The 16976-nt window shown below is 38.8% G+C and overlaps 1 protein-coding gene across 1 annotated transcript in view; it reads left to right on the forward strand.

The window, feature by feature from the left end:
- The window catches only part of DIAPH1 (diaphanous related formin 1), a 158373-nt gene that overhangs the window by 87626 nt on the left and 53771 nt on the right, over window positions 1-16976 (forward strand). Inside the window, 3 exon segments of the mRNA XM_087930558.1 lie at window positions 4228-4323; window positions 4690-4784; window positions 5195-5296. Coding sequence (XP_087786684.1) covers window positions 4228-4323; window positions 4690-4784; window positions 5195-5296 — 293 coding nt within the window.

Here is a 16976-nt window from a genome sequence, read left to right on the forward strand (position 1 = left end):
ATCTCATATATTAGGTTCACCTTTTAAGTTGCATTACTGAAATAAATGAACTTTTGCACGATATTCTAATTTTTCGAGTTTCACCTGTATTTAGCTAATCGGGAAAAGTATGAATCATAGTGGGGATAGTATAAGGAAGCAACAAATAGACAGTAGTAATTGTCAGAAACAGATTATTGATAAGTTTTTGAAAGTAAAATATGGTTTTCCATGAATATGATGATATATTAATACATAGTTTTATTTAGTTTTGATATGTAATCTGAGCTCCCCTCTTCATGACACTGATTCATAGTTCAGGTTTTGCTATCAGGTAGAGCAGGGGTGTTAAACTTGATTTCATTGAGGGCTGCATCAGGGTTGTGTTTGACCTCAGGGAGGCATGGCCAGCTGGATGTCACTCATGTCGGGGGTGCCTGTGGGGACCCAAACACTCACCCAGTGGCCTCCCGCGCTCTGTTTTCAGCTGTGATGGCCTCCTGCTATCCTCTGCCAGCAGCCTCCCGAGCTCCATTTTTGCTGGCAGAGATACCATGGGCCGGTCCTTCACTGTTTCCAGGGTAGCCCCATGGGCCAAATGTAAGCACCTCACACAGGGTGCTTGTAAGCACCCCACAAATCCGGCCTGCATGCCTTGAGTTTGACATCCCTGAGGTGGAGGGTATAGAGGCTCTTAATCTCTTCTTAATCAACTTGTCTTTCTAGCGTATTCCCGCAGGTACAGGCTCCCCTTTTCAGATTTTTGCATGATCAGCTGCATCTTCAGGGCACAGGCCCGCAGCTTGTATATCTTTGTTGATGGTGTTTTGCAATCTCTGTTTTGGACGCCTGCAGGATCAGCGGCCATTAACTTTTAATTTGTAAACAGTCTTGGCAACGGTGGAAGGTGCTGCTCTCTGGACATGTCCATACCAGCAGAGTTAGACTTCTCTCATCTTCTCTGTAAATAGTACTACACAAAATGCTGTTGAATGGGGTCATTTGTGATGTGATCAAGAATGGAGATGCCTGATATCCAATGGAGCATTCACATTTCCATAGCATAGAGATAGCTTTCAGTCCCTTTTTTCTGCCCAGCCTTCAGTGCCATACAGTGCAACAGGGAGGATGGTTGTCTTGTAAATCTTAGATTTAAGATTGGTTGGCATTTGTCTGTCACATAACGCACCAGTGAGTTCTCACCAATGCATCCAGGCTGCATTCACCCTTGCTTGCACCTCACCACTGATATTGCCATTGCCTTGGAGATGGGATTCCAGATACCAAAAAAGTATCCACCTTCTTTAGGTTTTCTCCATTGATTTGAAGCATTCCAGGGGTAGTAACAGTCTTTAAGTACTCAGTTTTCTTGATGTTGAGTGAAGTCCGAAATGGTTGAGGCGAACATTCCATGTTTGAACTTGTTGCTGTCTCCTCTTGTGGTGGAAGCAAGCATAACATCATCAGCATAGGTGATGACGGGGTGAGCTGCTGTAGGTCATGCGTGAGGGTATCCATGACTGATATAAACAGAAGTGGTGGTAGTGCAGAGCCTTGATGCATCCGTCACCAGGAATCTGTTGGAGAGACTAGCTGGGCATCTCACTTGGCTGCTGGTGTTCTTATATAGCATTTGACCCAGTCAATGAGTGTTTCAGGTACTCTGTGATCCCGGAGGGCATACCAGATCATTTGGTGCGGAACATGATCAAATGCCTTCTCCAGGTCTAGGAATGCCATATGTAGTGGTTGTCTCTTCTCATGGTGTTTCTCTATGAGCTGACGGGCTGCAAAGATTGCATCAGTTGTTCCACATCCTTTATCGAAGCCACATCGGTTGATGATGCATTGAGTGATGCTGCGAATGCATTGATCAAAGATTCTCTCAAAGATCTTTATAGTATGAGACAGAAGGTGGATTGGGCACAGTCAGTTGGGTCACCCTTGTTCTTGAAAATGAGAACTGTTAATGCTTATTGACCAATCAGTTGGTACAGAGCCAGTGTTCTTTACATTGAAGAACTCAGCCAGATTATTCCTGTGTCTCACACTTCTTTTAGTTTCCAGAAGTCCGCAGGCAGATTGTCAGGTCCAGGGACCTTCAGGTTCTTAATTCTGTCCACAGCATTATGGATTTCTTCAGTTATGAATGGAACGGATCCATGAGTTGGGATGCCTTCTGGAATTGGTGGGTAACACTGAGTCAAAATTCACTACTGCAATATTTGAGAGTGATCAGCTTATAGTGATAGCCAAAAACCCAGAGCGTTCTCAAACTATTGCTTCTTCATTATTGAATTTAACTTCAGGAACTTACTGTGACATGGACCTCCGGCATTATTTTCAGAAGAGCTGAATCTGCTTACTCAAGTCTATTTCAGTCTCTCTCTAACTTAGATTTTTTAAAAATCTGTTAATGAGCCATGTTGTTTTCCTCTTGCCTTCATTAACTGATTTCAAAGGAGTAACCCTATCTTTTGGAGAGGGGGAAATAGAAGGCAGAACATAATTGTTTCTTTGGAAATGACTGGACATAAAGCAGCAACTTAGGTGTGACACAGGCATTATTATATTAGCTGGTTAGTATAGGTAACATGAGAAAAAATAATCCTTATTTAATCCATGAGAAATTGTGCTACATTTAATGAATGCATGAATTCCTAGTTACAGAAATCGGTCACTTCCTTTTCTTGTTAATACAATAAAGACTACATATTCACATCTACCTGCTAATATAGGATTTGTCACCTATAAAGCAATTATTTTTCTATTATCATTCTTCTTTTTCCTTCCTTTTCCCAACAAACAGCTGTGATAATATATTTAATAGGATTATATTCTACGCACTTGAAGTGGTAGATCAGGGGTGTCAAACTCTATTTCATTGAGGGCCGCATCAGGGTTGTGTTTGACCTCAGAACTGAGGGGGTGTGGGGTGTGGCTGGGGGCGTGGCCATGGTGGGTGTGGGTGTGACATGTGACTACTATTGGTGGCACCTGTGGTAACCGAGTGTTAAGGCAGGACCTCCTTGAAACCCTCCCTCATTCTCATAATCTTCCTTCTCTCCTTCCTTCCTTCTCTTCCTCCCTCCCTCCCTCCCTTCCTTCCTTCCTTCCTTCTCCTTTCCTTATTTTTCCTTCCTTGATTTCTTTCCATCTTCCCTTCTTTGTCTTTGCCTTTCCCTTTTCCCTTTCTCCTTTCCTGTCCTGTCTTGCCTGCTCAAATGCAAAAGGGAAAACGTTTATCCTTTTTTTGATAGCTCTTTGCCAGCAAAAAACCCCGCACCCCATTTTTGGCCTGGACGACTTCCTGCAACTCTCTGCCAGAGAAAATGGAGCTCGGGGGAGGCGGGTGCGTCCCCTTGAGCTCCGTTTTCGCTAGCAGAGGCACTGCAGGCCAGTCCTTTGCTGTTTCCAGGCTGGCCCCATGGGCCAGATCTAAACACCCTGTTGCCTTGAGTTTGGTACCTCTGTGGTAGATTGTGATTCATAAAAGTTTGTGTGATAATATATGTATTGCTCTTCAGAGTGTGACAAGGCAATTTCTAATAACTATGGTCACCACTAGTGTCATTCTTAATGAACTGGTGAATCTGTTGCCTATCATTTGCCTATCTCAGGACAGGTCCGAACTCAGATATCAATAAGTTTTATCACATATTTGCTGTGCATAGAAAATTATACTATTCACAATGGAATGGTTCCCTCCTCTGTAGTTTTCTCCATGAAGGGAATATTTTTATCCACAGGGACATTTCACTTTTTATATTCCTGGCTTCGTACCACTATTGCAGGTCATCTTGGAAATTACTTGTGATTCTAATGCCTCTAGTTGATATATCTTCCATTTTGTACCTTAAGGCAAGATCCTATTTTCTAACATTACAGTGCCTCCTTTTTTCTATAAGACTTATATCCTATCTAAATCTCTTATCTAAAACTTATCCATATTTTCTTATCTCTTTGTGAAAGGTTCGTAGCATAGTCCTTTAAGTATGAGCATATAAATGGATCAGTTACTGCTTTGGAATAATAAATGGAGGAATTACAGTGTTGTTTTGTTTTGTGAGGGGAAGTTTGAAAGATACTTCCTGATATTGGATATTATAGCAGGCATACTGTATCTCTTTATCCTTCTTAAAATCCTTTCAGTGATTAAGGGATAATCTGAATTTCTTTGAGGGCTTGGTAATTATGGACAGTTCTGTTGAAATTATCTGGATCACTAAGATCTTTAATTCTTCACAGCAAAAAAGCAACCTGAGAGTGGAGAGGAAAAGAACCAAGCTAAGAAGAAAGTCAAGGAGCTGAGAGTGCTAGATTCAAAAAATGCTCAGAATCTTTGTGAGTATGATTTGATATGATTACGGAGAAATTTCTATCAATGAAAACAATTAATCAGTGGAACAGCTTGCTTCCAGAAGTTGTAAGTGCTCCATTAAACTGGAGGTTTTAAGAAGAGACTGGATAGTCAGTTGTCTGGATTGGTATAGGTTCTTCTGCTCAAACGGGTTGGATTAGAAGACCTCCAAGAACCCATCCACTGTTATTCTGTAATTCTGCTGGGAAAGTTTGCCTAAGTTACCTGTGAAAACTTTCAGAAATTATTGGAAGGCAGGAAGGAAAAGTCAGGAAAGGTAAATTTCTCTGATTTTAATATTTGGATATGCCAATAATTTGGTTAATTGTGCTTCTCTTTAAATGTGGCAGCAATTTTTTTGGGCTCCTTTCGCTTGCCTTATGAGGAAATCAAGAATGCCATCTTGGAAGTAAATGAAGCTGTGTTGACTGAATCCATGGTACAGGTGAGAAAGACTAGAGTGTGTGATCATATTTTCTCTTTAGAGTGCAAGTCTGCACAGCTAGTATCCATTAAGTTGAACTCAATCTCCAGTAGTTCTGGAAACTAAAAAGCATTTATTTTGCTATCCAGGATTGTAAGAACAGAGAGAGATTGTCAAGAACTGGCAGCCCCAAGGTTTCTGTTTCATAGGTTATACATTGTTCCGATTTGGGTATATAATAATCAGAATATTTTATGCTGTCATTTAATTCCTTGTATTTGAATATTTGCTATTTAGAGGCATATCAAATTATGTCAAAAGAGTTCCATAGTTTGAAAGACACATCCTTAGACTATTTATTTCTAGGTCAATATTATCATATTTATTAGAAGCTATTCCAAGCAACTGTATCTTTTTAACTTCTTTCTCAGAATCTGATTAAGTTAATGCCTGAAGCAGACAAATTGAAGATGATTGCAGGACTGAAAGAAGAATATAATGAACTAGCTGAGTCTGAGCAATTTGGAATTGTGGTAAGTGATTATCCATTGTAGAAGAGGAATCATATCTTTTTCAGAAAAGAAATAACAAGCACATACAATGTAAGTTTGTCCCTTTTATTTTTTCAGACAATCTGTCACATCATTTGCTAGGATGACCCACTGTTGTGTCTACTATGTTATATTAAATGCTTCATTTTTTTCTTAGCTTTGAATAGTCCTTATGTTCTACCCTACGTGTCTCCTGAGTTATTTGAAATTCTAAAATTTTCATTTGTGCTCTAGTCTAGACAGAAAAAAATGAAATTCTGATTTTAGGATTTGCTGATTAGATTTATTTGTTGCTATAAAAATGGCTAGTATATATTAAGTATGCAAAACCAAAAAGTTGAGGTTGTAACTTTATTCCCTTTATTCTACTGCCCTGAAGAGTTGGAAGCTTTTTTCTTCTTTTTTCCCCTTTATGCCCTTTTTTCCTTCCCCCACTTTATTTTTCTTTACTTTCACTTATATGTTATAGAAATATACATTTTGTCCTTCACACTTCTGAAGCTTAAACAATAAGGGAAGGAGTATACTGCTATTCAGGGGAAAATTTTAACAGAAATAGAATGGTCCAACGCCCTACTCAAAAGGAGACTCTATACCATTCCAAACAAAAAAGTGTAAAAACCTTCAATAAAGGAGCACCCACAACTTCAGGAGGCAAAACATTCCATAAGATAGAAGGAGATTGGAAGAAGGAATTGGGGATCCAGTTTGAAAGCGAGAAGAGTTAGAAGAATAGAAAGTAGCAGAAGGAAAGTGGAAAGTAAAGCTGAGATTTGGAGGAGGAGGAGGGAGGAACACATAGCAGAACTATATTGAAGGACATGTTTGACGTTGCCAACAGTGAATGACTAAGTAAGACCATTGGACTACCTATTAAGCTTAAATTAAGAGAAGTCAAGAGACTTTGGAAAAAACATAGATATTCATATTCTGTCTGCTTATTGTAATTAAAAAAAGTTATATATTACTCATATACAGTTATAGATACAATTATATATTTATATTGAAATATCTATACTATTTTCAAATTTGTATATATTTACTTTATAATTGTATTCTTTCTAATAGAGATATTGATTAATTAGATTACTAGATTGAAAAGATTGTAATAGACAAATTACTGTTGAATTATTTATTTACTGAACTATTAATGAATTATTACTTAAGATAATTATTATTCAATAGAATTAAATAACTCTTAGTATATAGACTAAAAGGAATTAAGTAATATATATAAGATAAGAGCTTTATGAGGAAGTTGGAGTGAGAAGTAAATATGTGTGGTATTTGTATGCTTTGTGATCTGTAGAGATATAGTGAAACTGAAAGATTTAAGTAGTTAAATAATAAGGAGAACCTAAGAGGTTGGGTTAATTTGCTAGACAGAAGGAGACAATTAAAATAAAAAGTAGAGAAATCAGTAGGGAAAAGAGACTGATATAAGCTAACTCTTAAATAAAATATAAAGTAGATGGTACTGTGGGCAGAAATAAACAGAAGCCTTAGAAATACGGCAAGTGCCATAACAACAAAGAAGATAACATCTAATCCATCATTGACAGTTTCATCACCAGCTGGCCAAAAGACAATTGAGGGAATGTTGGGTGCGGAAAAACAAAGTGCAACATCTAATATACATGTCTGTATATACGTCTGTATATTAGACAGTGCTGTTGGCGATTCAAGAAACCATGATGAAGATGCAAGAAAACATGTCAAAGAACCATGTGGAAAATGAAAGGGGACATTAATAAATTAGAAGCCAAAGTAGATACGATACAACAAGCCATTGAGAAGAATGAACAATACAGGTGGTAGATATTAGATCAGAACAAAATGAGAAGAAATTGGAATTAGTGGACAAAAAAATGTTGACAATGAACAAGGAATTAGAGGAACAAATTATTCATTTGGAGATGGCTCATGCAGCATTCTACTTGAGGTTCCAGAACGTTATGGAAAGCAAAGAGGAAGACCTGGGTATCATTATGGCAGAGCTAATTGCACAAACACTACAGAGAGACAGACAAGAGAGCCTGCTAGAAATTGATGAAGTCTACAGAATTCATACCAGTTACGCAAGACATAATAGACTACCACATTAGATTTGCTAGACAAAAAGTAAGGGACATAATATATTAAGATAATGAGAGATGAACTTCTGATATATAAAGACAAAGAGATACAAACCTTAAAACAGATCCCAAATAAAGTAAGAGAACAGAGAAGAAACTGTAAATTCCTTGCAACACAACTGATTAAGAGAAATATAATGTTTTGGTGGCTAACTCCAGAGGAGATGTTGGTACAGTGGCAGGAGAAGAGGATTAGGATAGACAATCTGGATAAGGCACAGGATTTGTATGACCAAATTGTGGGAGTGGAACAAGAAAGTAGTAGCAAGGAAGAACTGGAAACCAGAAGCCAAGAAAATCAGCAACAGGAATTAGGAGAAACAGAACAAGGAGGAGGAAGTAAAGAAGAAACCAAACAAGGGGAGAAAGAAGGAAGATTAAGAACATGCCCACAAAGGGGCATAAAAATTAATAGAAGACAGATACCAAGTTGTAAGGACGATGGAAGTAGAAATTAGGTTAATATTGTTAAATATTAATGGATTGAATTCACCCACCAAAAGAAAACAAATACTAACAAGACTGATAAAACAAAAAGTAGAAATAAAATAGAATACCTTTATTGTCATTGCATTCTACAAATACAATGAAATTTGAAAGCTACTCCAGCACAGTGTCCCAAACACCACATCACGATCACACTACAGAGTATTTAAAAATTAAAATAATAATTAAAAACCTTGTCTAAAACCTATCTAAAATATATAATAAGTTAGATAGTTTAAAAATGCCACTTATGTACATAGGGCTAAATCACATATGCATTGTTTGATTCAAGACAATTATTGCCTTGGAAAAGAAACTGTTTGTCAGGCTGTGCTCCATTCAACATCCAAGAAAGAAATACTTAAGACTCTTAGTTAGAGAAAAGATACCTTTTACTGGAAATGAAGTGGTAGCTACAGTAGAATTCTGAATCTGAGGAATTAGGTGTGTAAATCACATATACAAAGTGATGGAATTGTTCCCACCCCCAATAGTTCAAATGGTTCTTCCAATTAAAAGTTGTGAATATCATGTGGACATCTTCAGGTGGTGATGAAGTTTCTGTCCGTTGACCTTGGCATACTTTGATAAAGGTTTGCAGCTGCGCAGAGGAAAGAAAGCTAAGCAAGAAATAGAAACCTAAGCAGAATGCACTCTCCCCCCTCCTCAGTTTATACAATGCTAAGTTTTACCACTGTCCCCTCCAGAGCCCTGGTAACACATCTCACTTTGGCTGCTTCTGAGGAAAAATCCCTTCCATATTCTTCCATATAGCTCCAAACTTGGGCTAGGAAAAACCCCAACTCTTTGGGATCTCCCACATATTTTACTTCCAGCGGAGGCAACTTGGGAGCTCTACGCCTTCTAGGAATTACACCTCCCACTGGGCCCTCGGGGCTGCTGCTGGCTGTCGCACTGGCCCAGGTTGATTTATGGGGGTGGCTCTCGGCTTCTTTTGGCTGGGGCTGCCTCCCCCTCTCCCTCTCCCTCATACCTTTGTGCAGAGTGAGGTACTCCAAAAGCCTCATTGAGGAGGTACCTGGCTTGGTTCAGTAAAAAGTCTCTCCTTTCCCTCTCTTGCCATGGCTCCTCTCTTCCACGCCGGCAGGTGGTGGTGACTCCTGGGGGGGAGGCCTCCTCCGGATCCTTCCAGCTGACTCCCAATGACCACTTGGGCTTCACAGCTGGGCTCTCTTCCAGGTTGAGCTCTGCTAGTAATTCAGCTTCCTGTGCCTCCTCCAGCAGCAAAGACTCTTGCCCTCCAATGGCGCCCAGGTCTTCTTGGTCACTAGTTGGAGATGACATGATGTTCAGACCCCCTCGGAAGAAATTGGATTATTTCTCCAGGTGGGCTGGTAGAGTGAGATTCAGAATAATGTCAGGCTGTGCTCTATTCAACATCCAAGAAAGAAATACTTAGACTCTTTTAGTTAGAGAAAAGATATCTTTTACTGGAAATGAAGTGGTAGCTACAGTAGAATTCTGAATCTGAGGAATTAGGCACATAAATCACATATACAAAGTGATGGAATTGTCCCCACCCCCAATAGTTCAAATGGTTCTTCCAATTAAAAGTTGTGAATATCATCATGTGGACATCTTCAGGTGGTGATGAAGTTTCTGTCCGTTGACCTTGGCATACTTTGATAAAGGTTTGCAGCTGCGCAGAGGAAAGAAAGCTAAGCAAGAAATAGAAACCTAAGCAGAATGCACTCTCCCCCCTCCTCAGTTTATACAATGCTAAGTTTTGCCACCTCCTGCTCGCTTCCCATACTTGTCCCCCCGCCTCCCCCCGTTACTTATGGCAGCCAAAAGATGCAAAGCAGAAGTAGAAGATCTTGAAGGCTGACATTGTTTCTCAGTCTATTAGTCCTCATTTTAAGACACCTATAATGCCTCCCTGATGGTAACAGTTCAAAATATGAATGTCCAGGATGAGAACGGTCTGTGGAGATTTTTAGTGCTCTAGAGAGGAGTTTGGTCTTTGCAATCTCTTCCAAAGAAGAAAGAGCAACCAATGATTTTTTGTGCTGTGTTTATAACTCTCTGGAGCATCTTCTTATCCAGTACAGAGCATCCAGCATAACACAACGTTACACAGTATGCCAAAATGCTCTCGATGGTAGAACGGTAAAAAGTAACCAGCAACTTCTCACCCAGGCCACTCTTTTTCAGCAGCCTCAGAAAGTGCAGGAGCTGTTGGGCCTTCTTTGCAGTGGCCATAGTGTGGACTGACCAAGTAAGGTTGTCAGAAATATGAGTTCCTAGAAAATAGTGTTAGTGGGACAAGAGGGAGTGCAGTCGTAGGTGTAGTGTGAATACAAAAGGGGGCTCAGCACACAACCCTGTGGAGAGCCAATGCTGAGAGCAAGAGTGGAGGAAAAATAGCTACCAATCCTAACAGTTTGGGGTCTGTTAGTAAGAAAGTCCTTTATCCAACAGCAGATGTGAGAGGAGAGGCCCATTTCTAGCAACTTCTAAATCAGTATATCTGGAATGATGGTATTAAAAGCTGAGCTGTAATCAACGAAAAGCATCCTTACATAGCTCCCACTATGCTCCAGATGTTTCAGTGCAACATGGAGAGCCATGGCAATAGCATCTTCTGTGGATCTGTTATTCCAATAGGCAAACTGGTATGGGTCAAGGTTTGATGGGAGGCAATCCTGTATATATTTTAAGACCAGTCTTTCAAAACACTTCATAATTATGGGTATGAGAGCTACTGGTCTATAGTCATTTAAAGTATCAGGAGAGGGCTTTTGGAATAATAATGGAAGTTTTGAGACAAGATGGAACAATGGCTTGTGTAAGAGAAAGGTTAAAAATATTTGTAAACACACCTGCAAGCTGGTCAGCACATGCTTTAAGTACCTTCTCAGGTATCCCATCAGGGCCACCAGCCTTTTTCACATTCACTGCTCTAAGCTTCACATCATACTCTTGTACTGTGAACAGTTGAGTACCGGTGGTTTGTAGAGGCAGTGTGCTCAAAGACCTATTCAGTTCGAATCGGGCAAAGAAGCAGTTCAATTCTTCTGCCAGTGATGCGTCTTTTATTGATTGATATGGGGTTGCTGCCCCTGTAACTAGTGATGTGTTTAATTCTCTGTCAGGCCCATATGTGCCTACAAGAAATACACATTAAAGAACAATATTGGAAATGTTTAGAATACCCAAAATTAGGAAGATTATACACAGACCTGGCAGAAAGAAACAGAGAGGAATAGGAATATATATCAAAGAAGAAATTAAGGCAGTAGAAAAATATGCTGATACGAATGGAAGAGTTTGATGATTGAATTAGAGATATGTCAGAAACAAATGTTATTAGTTACAATCTATGCCCCAAATGAAAACCAAAGTGAATTTTACAGCAAATTACATGAAAGAAAATCAGAAATTGGGCAGAGAAATATATGTATAGTTGGGGATTACGGTGTGGTGGTAGACATAAAAAAGACTATATTAGCAACACAAAAAAGAAAAAGAAAAGGAAAACTCTGCCAACATCCTTCTTTGATATGATACAGGAATTAAATTTGTTAGATCAGTGGAGGAGACTAAACCCAGAAAAAAAGGAATATACTTTCTATTCGAATCCGCATAAGTCATGGTCCCGATTAGATATGATAAGGATGAATGTAGAAATAGGAAATGAGCTAGAAACAATAGAAATTATGACAAATGTATGGGCAGACCATAACCCCCTAAAGATAATTTGGAAAAGAAGGAAAAAAATAAGGAGAAGATGGACATTGAATTCCCAAATTGTAAAAGAAAAAGAATATGTGACAAAAATTAAAAAAGAAATGGAATTATTCTTTAAGGAAAACACAATTCAACAAACATCACTGCAGACATTATGGGATACAGCAAAAGCGTATTTGAGGGGAATAACAATAGCCTATATGGCAAAAAGAAATAAAGAAAGATGGCAGAAACAAACTCAGTTACAGGAGATTAAAAAGTTAGAAATTAAACTACAAAGAACACCACAAGATGAGAAAATGAGGGGAGAAATGATTTTAGCCAAATATAAATTGAATGTGATAAATCAGAAAGAAAGGGCAAAGGACTTGAAAATTGTGAAATACAACGTTTTTGAATATGCTAACAAGCTAGGGAGATGGTTAGCCCATAAATTAAAAATAGAATGGGAGAAAAGGACTATACAGGAGTTAAGAGATGATAATGGAAATTTACAACATCAAATAGTAGAAAGAAAAGAATAGTGCAGAGTTATTTTGGAGGATAGTACAAAGAGGAAAAGGTGAATAAAGATAATATAGAACAATACCTGAAAGAGAACAGGCTACCAGAAATAAGAGAGGAACAGAGAGAAATGTTAAATAAAGAGATAACAGCTATAGAATTGGGGATGGCAGTGCAAAACAGAAAAACAACAAAACTCCAGGGCCTGATGGACTCCCTGCAGAAATTTATAGATGTCTATATGAATGTTTTGAACCAGTGAGGTTAGATCTGTATAATGATGTATTGGAACATGCTAAATTACCCAAATCATGGACTGAAGCATATATTTCGTTAATCCCCAAAGAAGATATGGACCACAAACAAATTAAAAATTATAGGCCAATCTCATTTTGAATGCAGATTATAAAAATTTTACTACAATAATATCTGAAAGGTTGAAAATAGTATTGAATGAAATAATACACTCAGATCAGAATGGTTTTCTATCTTCCAGACAGATAAAAAATTAATACAAGAATAGTGTTAAATGTACTAGAATATTATGAGGCCCACCCAGAAAAGCAGGCAGCACTAATCTTGGATGCTCAGAAAGCATTTGACAATCTTAATTGGCAGTTTTTAATTCAACAGGTGAAGGATATAGGAAAATTTGGAAAAATGATAGGTACAATATATTCAAACCAAAAAGCCAGGGTGATCATAAATGGAGAGAGCACTGAGATGTTTAAAATAATGAAAGGAGTGTGGCAGGATGTTCAATGTTACCTCTACTTGTTATCTTAATGCTAGAGGTGCTTTTACTCCAGATCAGATAAAATATGGAAATAGGAGGACTGAGGATTAAAAGAGAGGAATATAAGGTATAGGCATTTGCGGATGACTTGGTGTTTTTTATTGAAGAACGAGTTGAGACAGGAAATAATTTGTTACAAGAATTAGACATGGGGCAGTAGCAGGATTAAAAATTAACAAAGAAAAAACAAAACAGAATTTTCGAAGCCATGTAAGGATATGATGAATGAAATGAATCTGGTAGATATCTGGAGAAAACTAAACCCCAAAAAAGAACAGTTTACTTATTATTCTAACCCACACAAAATTTGGACAAGAATAGATATGGCTTGGATAAACGGTGAATTAATTAATGAAATCAAAGATAGCGAAATCTTACCAAATGACTGGGCTGACCACAACCCAATTCAAATAACCTGGAGAGGTAGAAGAAAACCAAAGAAAAGATGGACTCTTAACACTCACTTAATAAAAGAAGAAGAATATACTAACAAACTGAAAGAAGAACTGAACTTCTTAAAGGAAAATAATAATGAACTAACTTCGAAACAAAATATATGGGACACATTGAAGGCATTTATAAGAGGAATAACAATCTCTTACAATGCTATGAGAAATAAAAGAAAGTATGCCCAACAAAGTAACCTACAACAAGAAATTAAGGATTTAGAAACCCAACTACAAAAGAACCCCCCAAAACCAAAGAATACAGAACCAGTTAACAGTTAGCAAGACATCCCCAAATAAAGGAGTGGTTCTGCAGGTGGTGACCACAGACCACTTCTCAGTTCCTATGCTTTCTGGCTGGTGGTTTGGTCACTTTTGAATGCTGGCGGTGCTTTCACTCTAGTGGTAGCATGAGACAGAGTCTACAACCCACACAAGTGGTTCAGGTAGTGCAGCTCATCCAGGATGGCACATCAATGTGAGCTGTGGCAAGAAGGTTAGCTGTGTCTGTCAGCGTAGTGTCCAGAGCATGGAGGCGCTACCAGGAGACAGGCCAGTACATCAGGAGATGTGGAGGAGGCTGTCTAGGAGGGCAACAACCCAGCATCAGGACCGCTACCTCCGCCTTTGTGCAAGGAGGGACAGGAGGAGCACTGCCAGAGCCTTGCAAAATGACCTCCAGAGAGCTACAAATGTGCATGTGGCTGCTCAAACGGGCAAAAAAAGACTCCATGAGGGTGGTATGAGGGCCCGACGTCCACAGGTGGGGGTTGTGCTTACAGCCCAACACCATGCAGGATGTTTGGCATTTGCCAGAGAACACCAAGATTGGCAAATTCGCCACTGGAGCCCTGTGCTCTTCACAGATGAAAGCAGGTTCACACTGAGCACATGTGACAGATGTGACAGGGTCTGGAGATGCCGTGGAGAACATTCTGCTGCTTGCAACATCCTCCAGCATGACCAGTTTGGCAGTGCATCAGTAATGGTGTGGGTGGCATTTCTTTAGCGGGCCGCACAGCCCTCCATGTGCTCACCAGAGGTAGCCTGACTGCCATTAGGTACCGAGATGAGATCCTCAGAACCCTTATGAGACCATATGCTGGTGCGGTTGGCCCTGGGTTCCTCCTAATGCAAGACAGTGCTAGACCTCATGGAGTGTGTCAGCAGTTCCTGCAAGACGAAGGCATTGATGCTATGGACTGGCCCGCCCGTTCCCCAGACCTGAATCCAATTGAGCACATCTGGGACATCATGTCTCGCTCCATCCACCAACGCCACATTGCACCACAGACTGTCCAGGAGTTGGGGGATGCTTTATTCCAGGTGTGGGAGGAGATCCCTCAGGAGACCATCTGCCACCTCATCAGGAGCATGCCCAGGCGTTGTAGGGAGGTCATACAGGCACGTGGTGGCCACACACACTACTGAGCCTCATTTTGACTTGTTTTAAGGACATTACATCAAAGTTGGATCAGCCTGTAGTGTTTTTTTCCACTTTAATTTTGAGTGTAACTCCAAATCCAGACCTCCATGGGTTGCTAAATTTGATTTCCATTGATAATTTTTGTGTGATTTTGTTGTCAGCACATTCAACTATGTAATGAACAAAGTATTTAATCAGAATATTTCATTCATTCAGATCTAGGATGTCTTATTTTTGTGTTCCCTTTATTTTTTTGAGCAGTGTACAATGTAGAGACATAGAAGAGAGAAGCAGAGCAATAGTGCCACCTACAGGCAAAAGTTAAAAGTGGAAGATATGGGAAGACATAGAAATAGATGGACAGCCTTGAAAGTCTGAGAACAGAGTGATAACAAGGTGTTTTGACTGAAGAACTAAGATAGACAGGGGAATACTGAAAAATTTTCTCTTTTTTGGCTAACAATGTAGCTCTTGGAATTCAAAGGAAAAATAGTGGGAGAGCTTGATTGTAGACTTACATTGGCAGATCGAAATAAATAATATTGCACAATAATATCATTAGGAATGGATAGGGCAGATTATTATTTGAGATTCCAGAATATGGAAGAAGAAAAGGGAGAGAAGGAATAGCAGTTTTTCACCAAGTGCTTAATCAAAAAAGGAGTGAATTTTAGATGGCTGATACCAGAGGGATTATTGATGACCTAGCAGGAGCAAAGATACAAATTAGATTCAATAGAGAAGGCAGAGCAATTTTATGATCAGTATTTGAGAATTTCATTTTGTTGGATAGGGCCCTGTGTTCAAGTGTGTCAGGATCCATCTGGATCAGGTGTTTGCAGATATGTTGCTTGATTATCTTTTTCGGAATTTTCCAAGATGTTGATTTGAGATTAGTAGCTTTGTACATTTCTCTGTTCCCCCTCTTTTTTAAAAAATATGTTATATTAACTAAACTGAATCTGATTCAGTTTCCTGTTAAAACACACTTCAGCAACTGCTTATCTGTTTTCATCTTCATATTGGAGATGAAGCTAAACTAACTTTTAGGTTTTTGTTGTTTTAAATCTTGGTTCCTGTTTACCCTAGTGTTGGTTCCTATCATCAAAAAAGTTCCTTCTATAATTCAGTGTCAGGCTATATACCTCAAAAATTGAAATAAAATCATAGCATTGATTGGACCATTTAGGTCAGGCATCCAAAAGATGTTGCTTTTAGTACATCAGACAAAGATGATACATTATTGGGTTGATTTTTCTCTCAGTTAGTTTTCATGAGCTTTTTTAAACATTTACTTGAAATCTTCTGTCTTAAAAATTTTCTGTGTGATATCCTTTCATCCTTTCAGTGATACCTTCACTGCTGTTCTCTGAACCAGTTCCAATTTGACTGAATGCTTTTTAAAGTGTAGTGTCCAGAACGAGGCACGTAATCAAAGTAGAGCTAGACTTCTACAGACAAAGTGAAATGATTTAGAAACTAAGTTTGTACCGATGCAGCCAAAAATTGCATTTTTGTTTTTTTAAACTATATCATACAGCTGTATAATTCAGTGTGTAACCAAAGAACTTTTTCACAATAAATCAAACCTTAAATTCCAAGTCACCAAAAATGCACACAATAGCTATCCATTTGAATTTTTTTTATTTGTTTAATACTGTATTCCTCTCTCTTAAATTGCAATCCTTTAACTTACTTACTTTCAGTATTATTTCTATCTTTTAGGGTGTTAGCTATCCCATCCAATTTTATGCCAAGTGCAAATTGTTACAATAAAAATGGTGAAGAGTGCAGAGCCCAGGACTGAATCTTGTGGTGTCCCATTCGATACGTACTCCAGCTTGAGGAAGAAGCATTGATGAGCATTCTTTGATTACAGTTTTCAGATCAGCTCTGTTTCTGCTTAATTGTCATGACATCCAGTTCATCAAATATAAGATAAGGTTAGTCTAGTAAGCCTTGTTCTTGATGAATCCACACTGACTTCCAGTGATCACAATATTGTTTTCAAGATGGTTACAGATTACTTCATGACCTGCTCTACAAAGCTCCCAGCTATTGATGTCAGACTGATTGGAGTGGATTTCTTTAGATTCTCTTTTTACCTCTATATAAATTGGTGTAATATTTGCCTTTATCCTGTCATCTGGCACTTCAT

Source organism: Pseudonaja textilis, chromosome 3 (genome assembly GCF_049901715.1).
Source record: "Pseudonaja textilis isolate UNSWEBS1 chromosome 3, rPseTex1.2, whole genome shotgun sequence".
NCBI classification, from domain to species: Eukaryota; Metazoa; Chordata; class Lepidosauria; order Squamata; family Elapidae; genus Pseudonaja; species Pseudonaja textilis.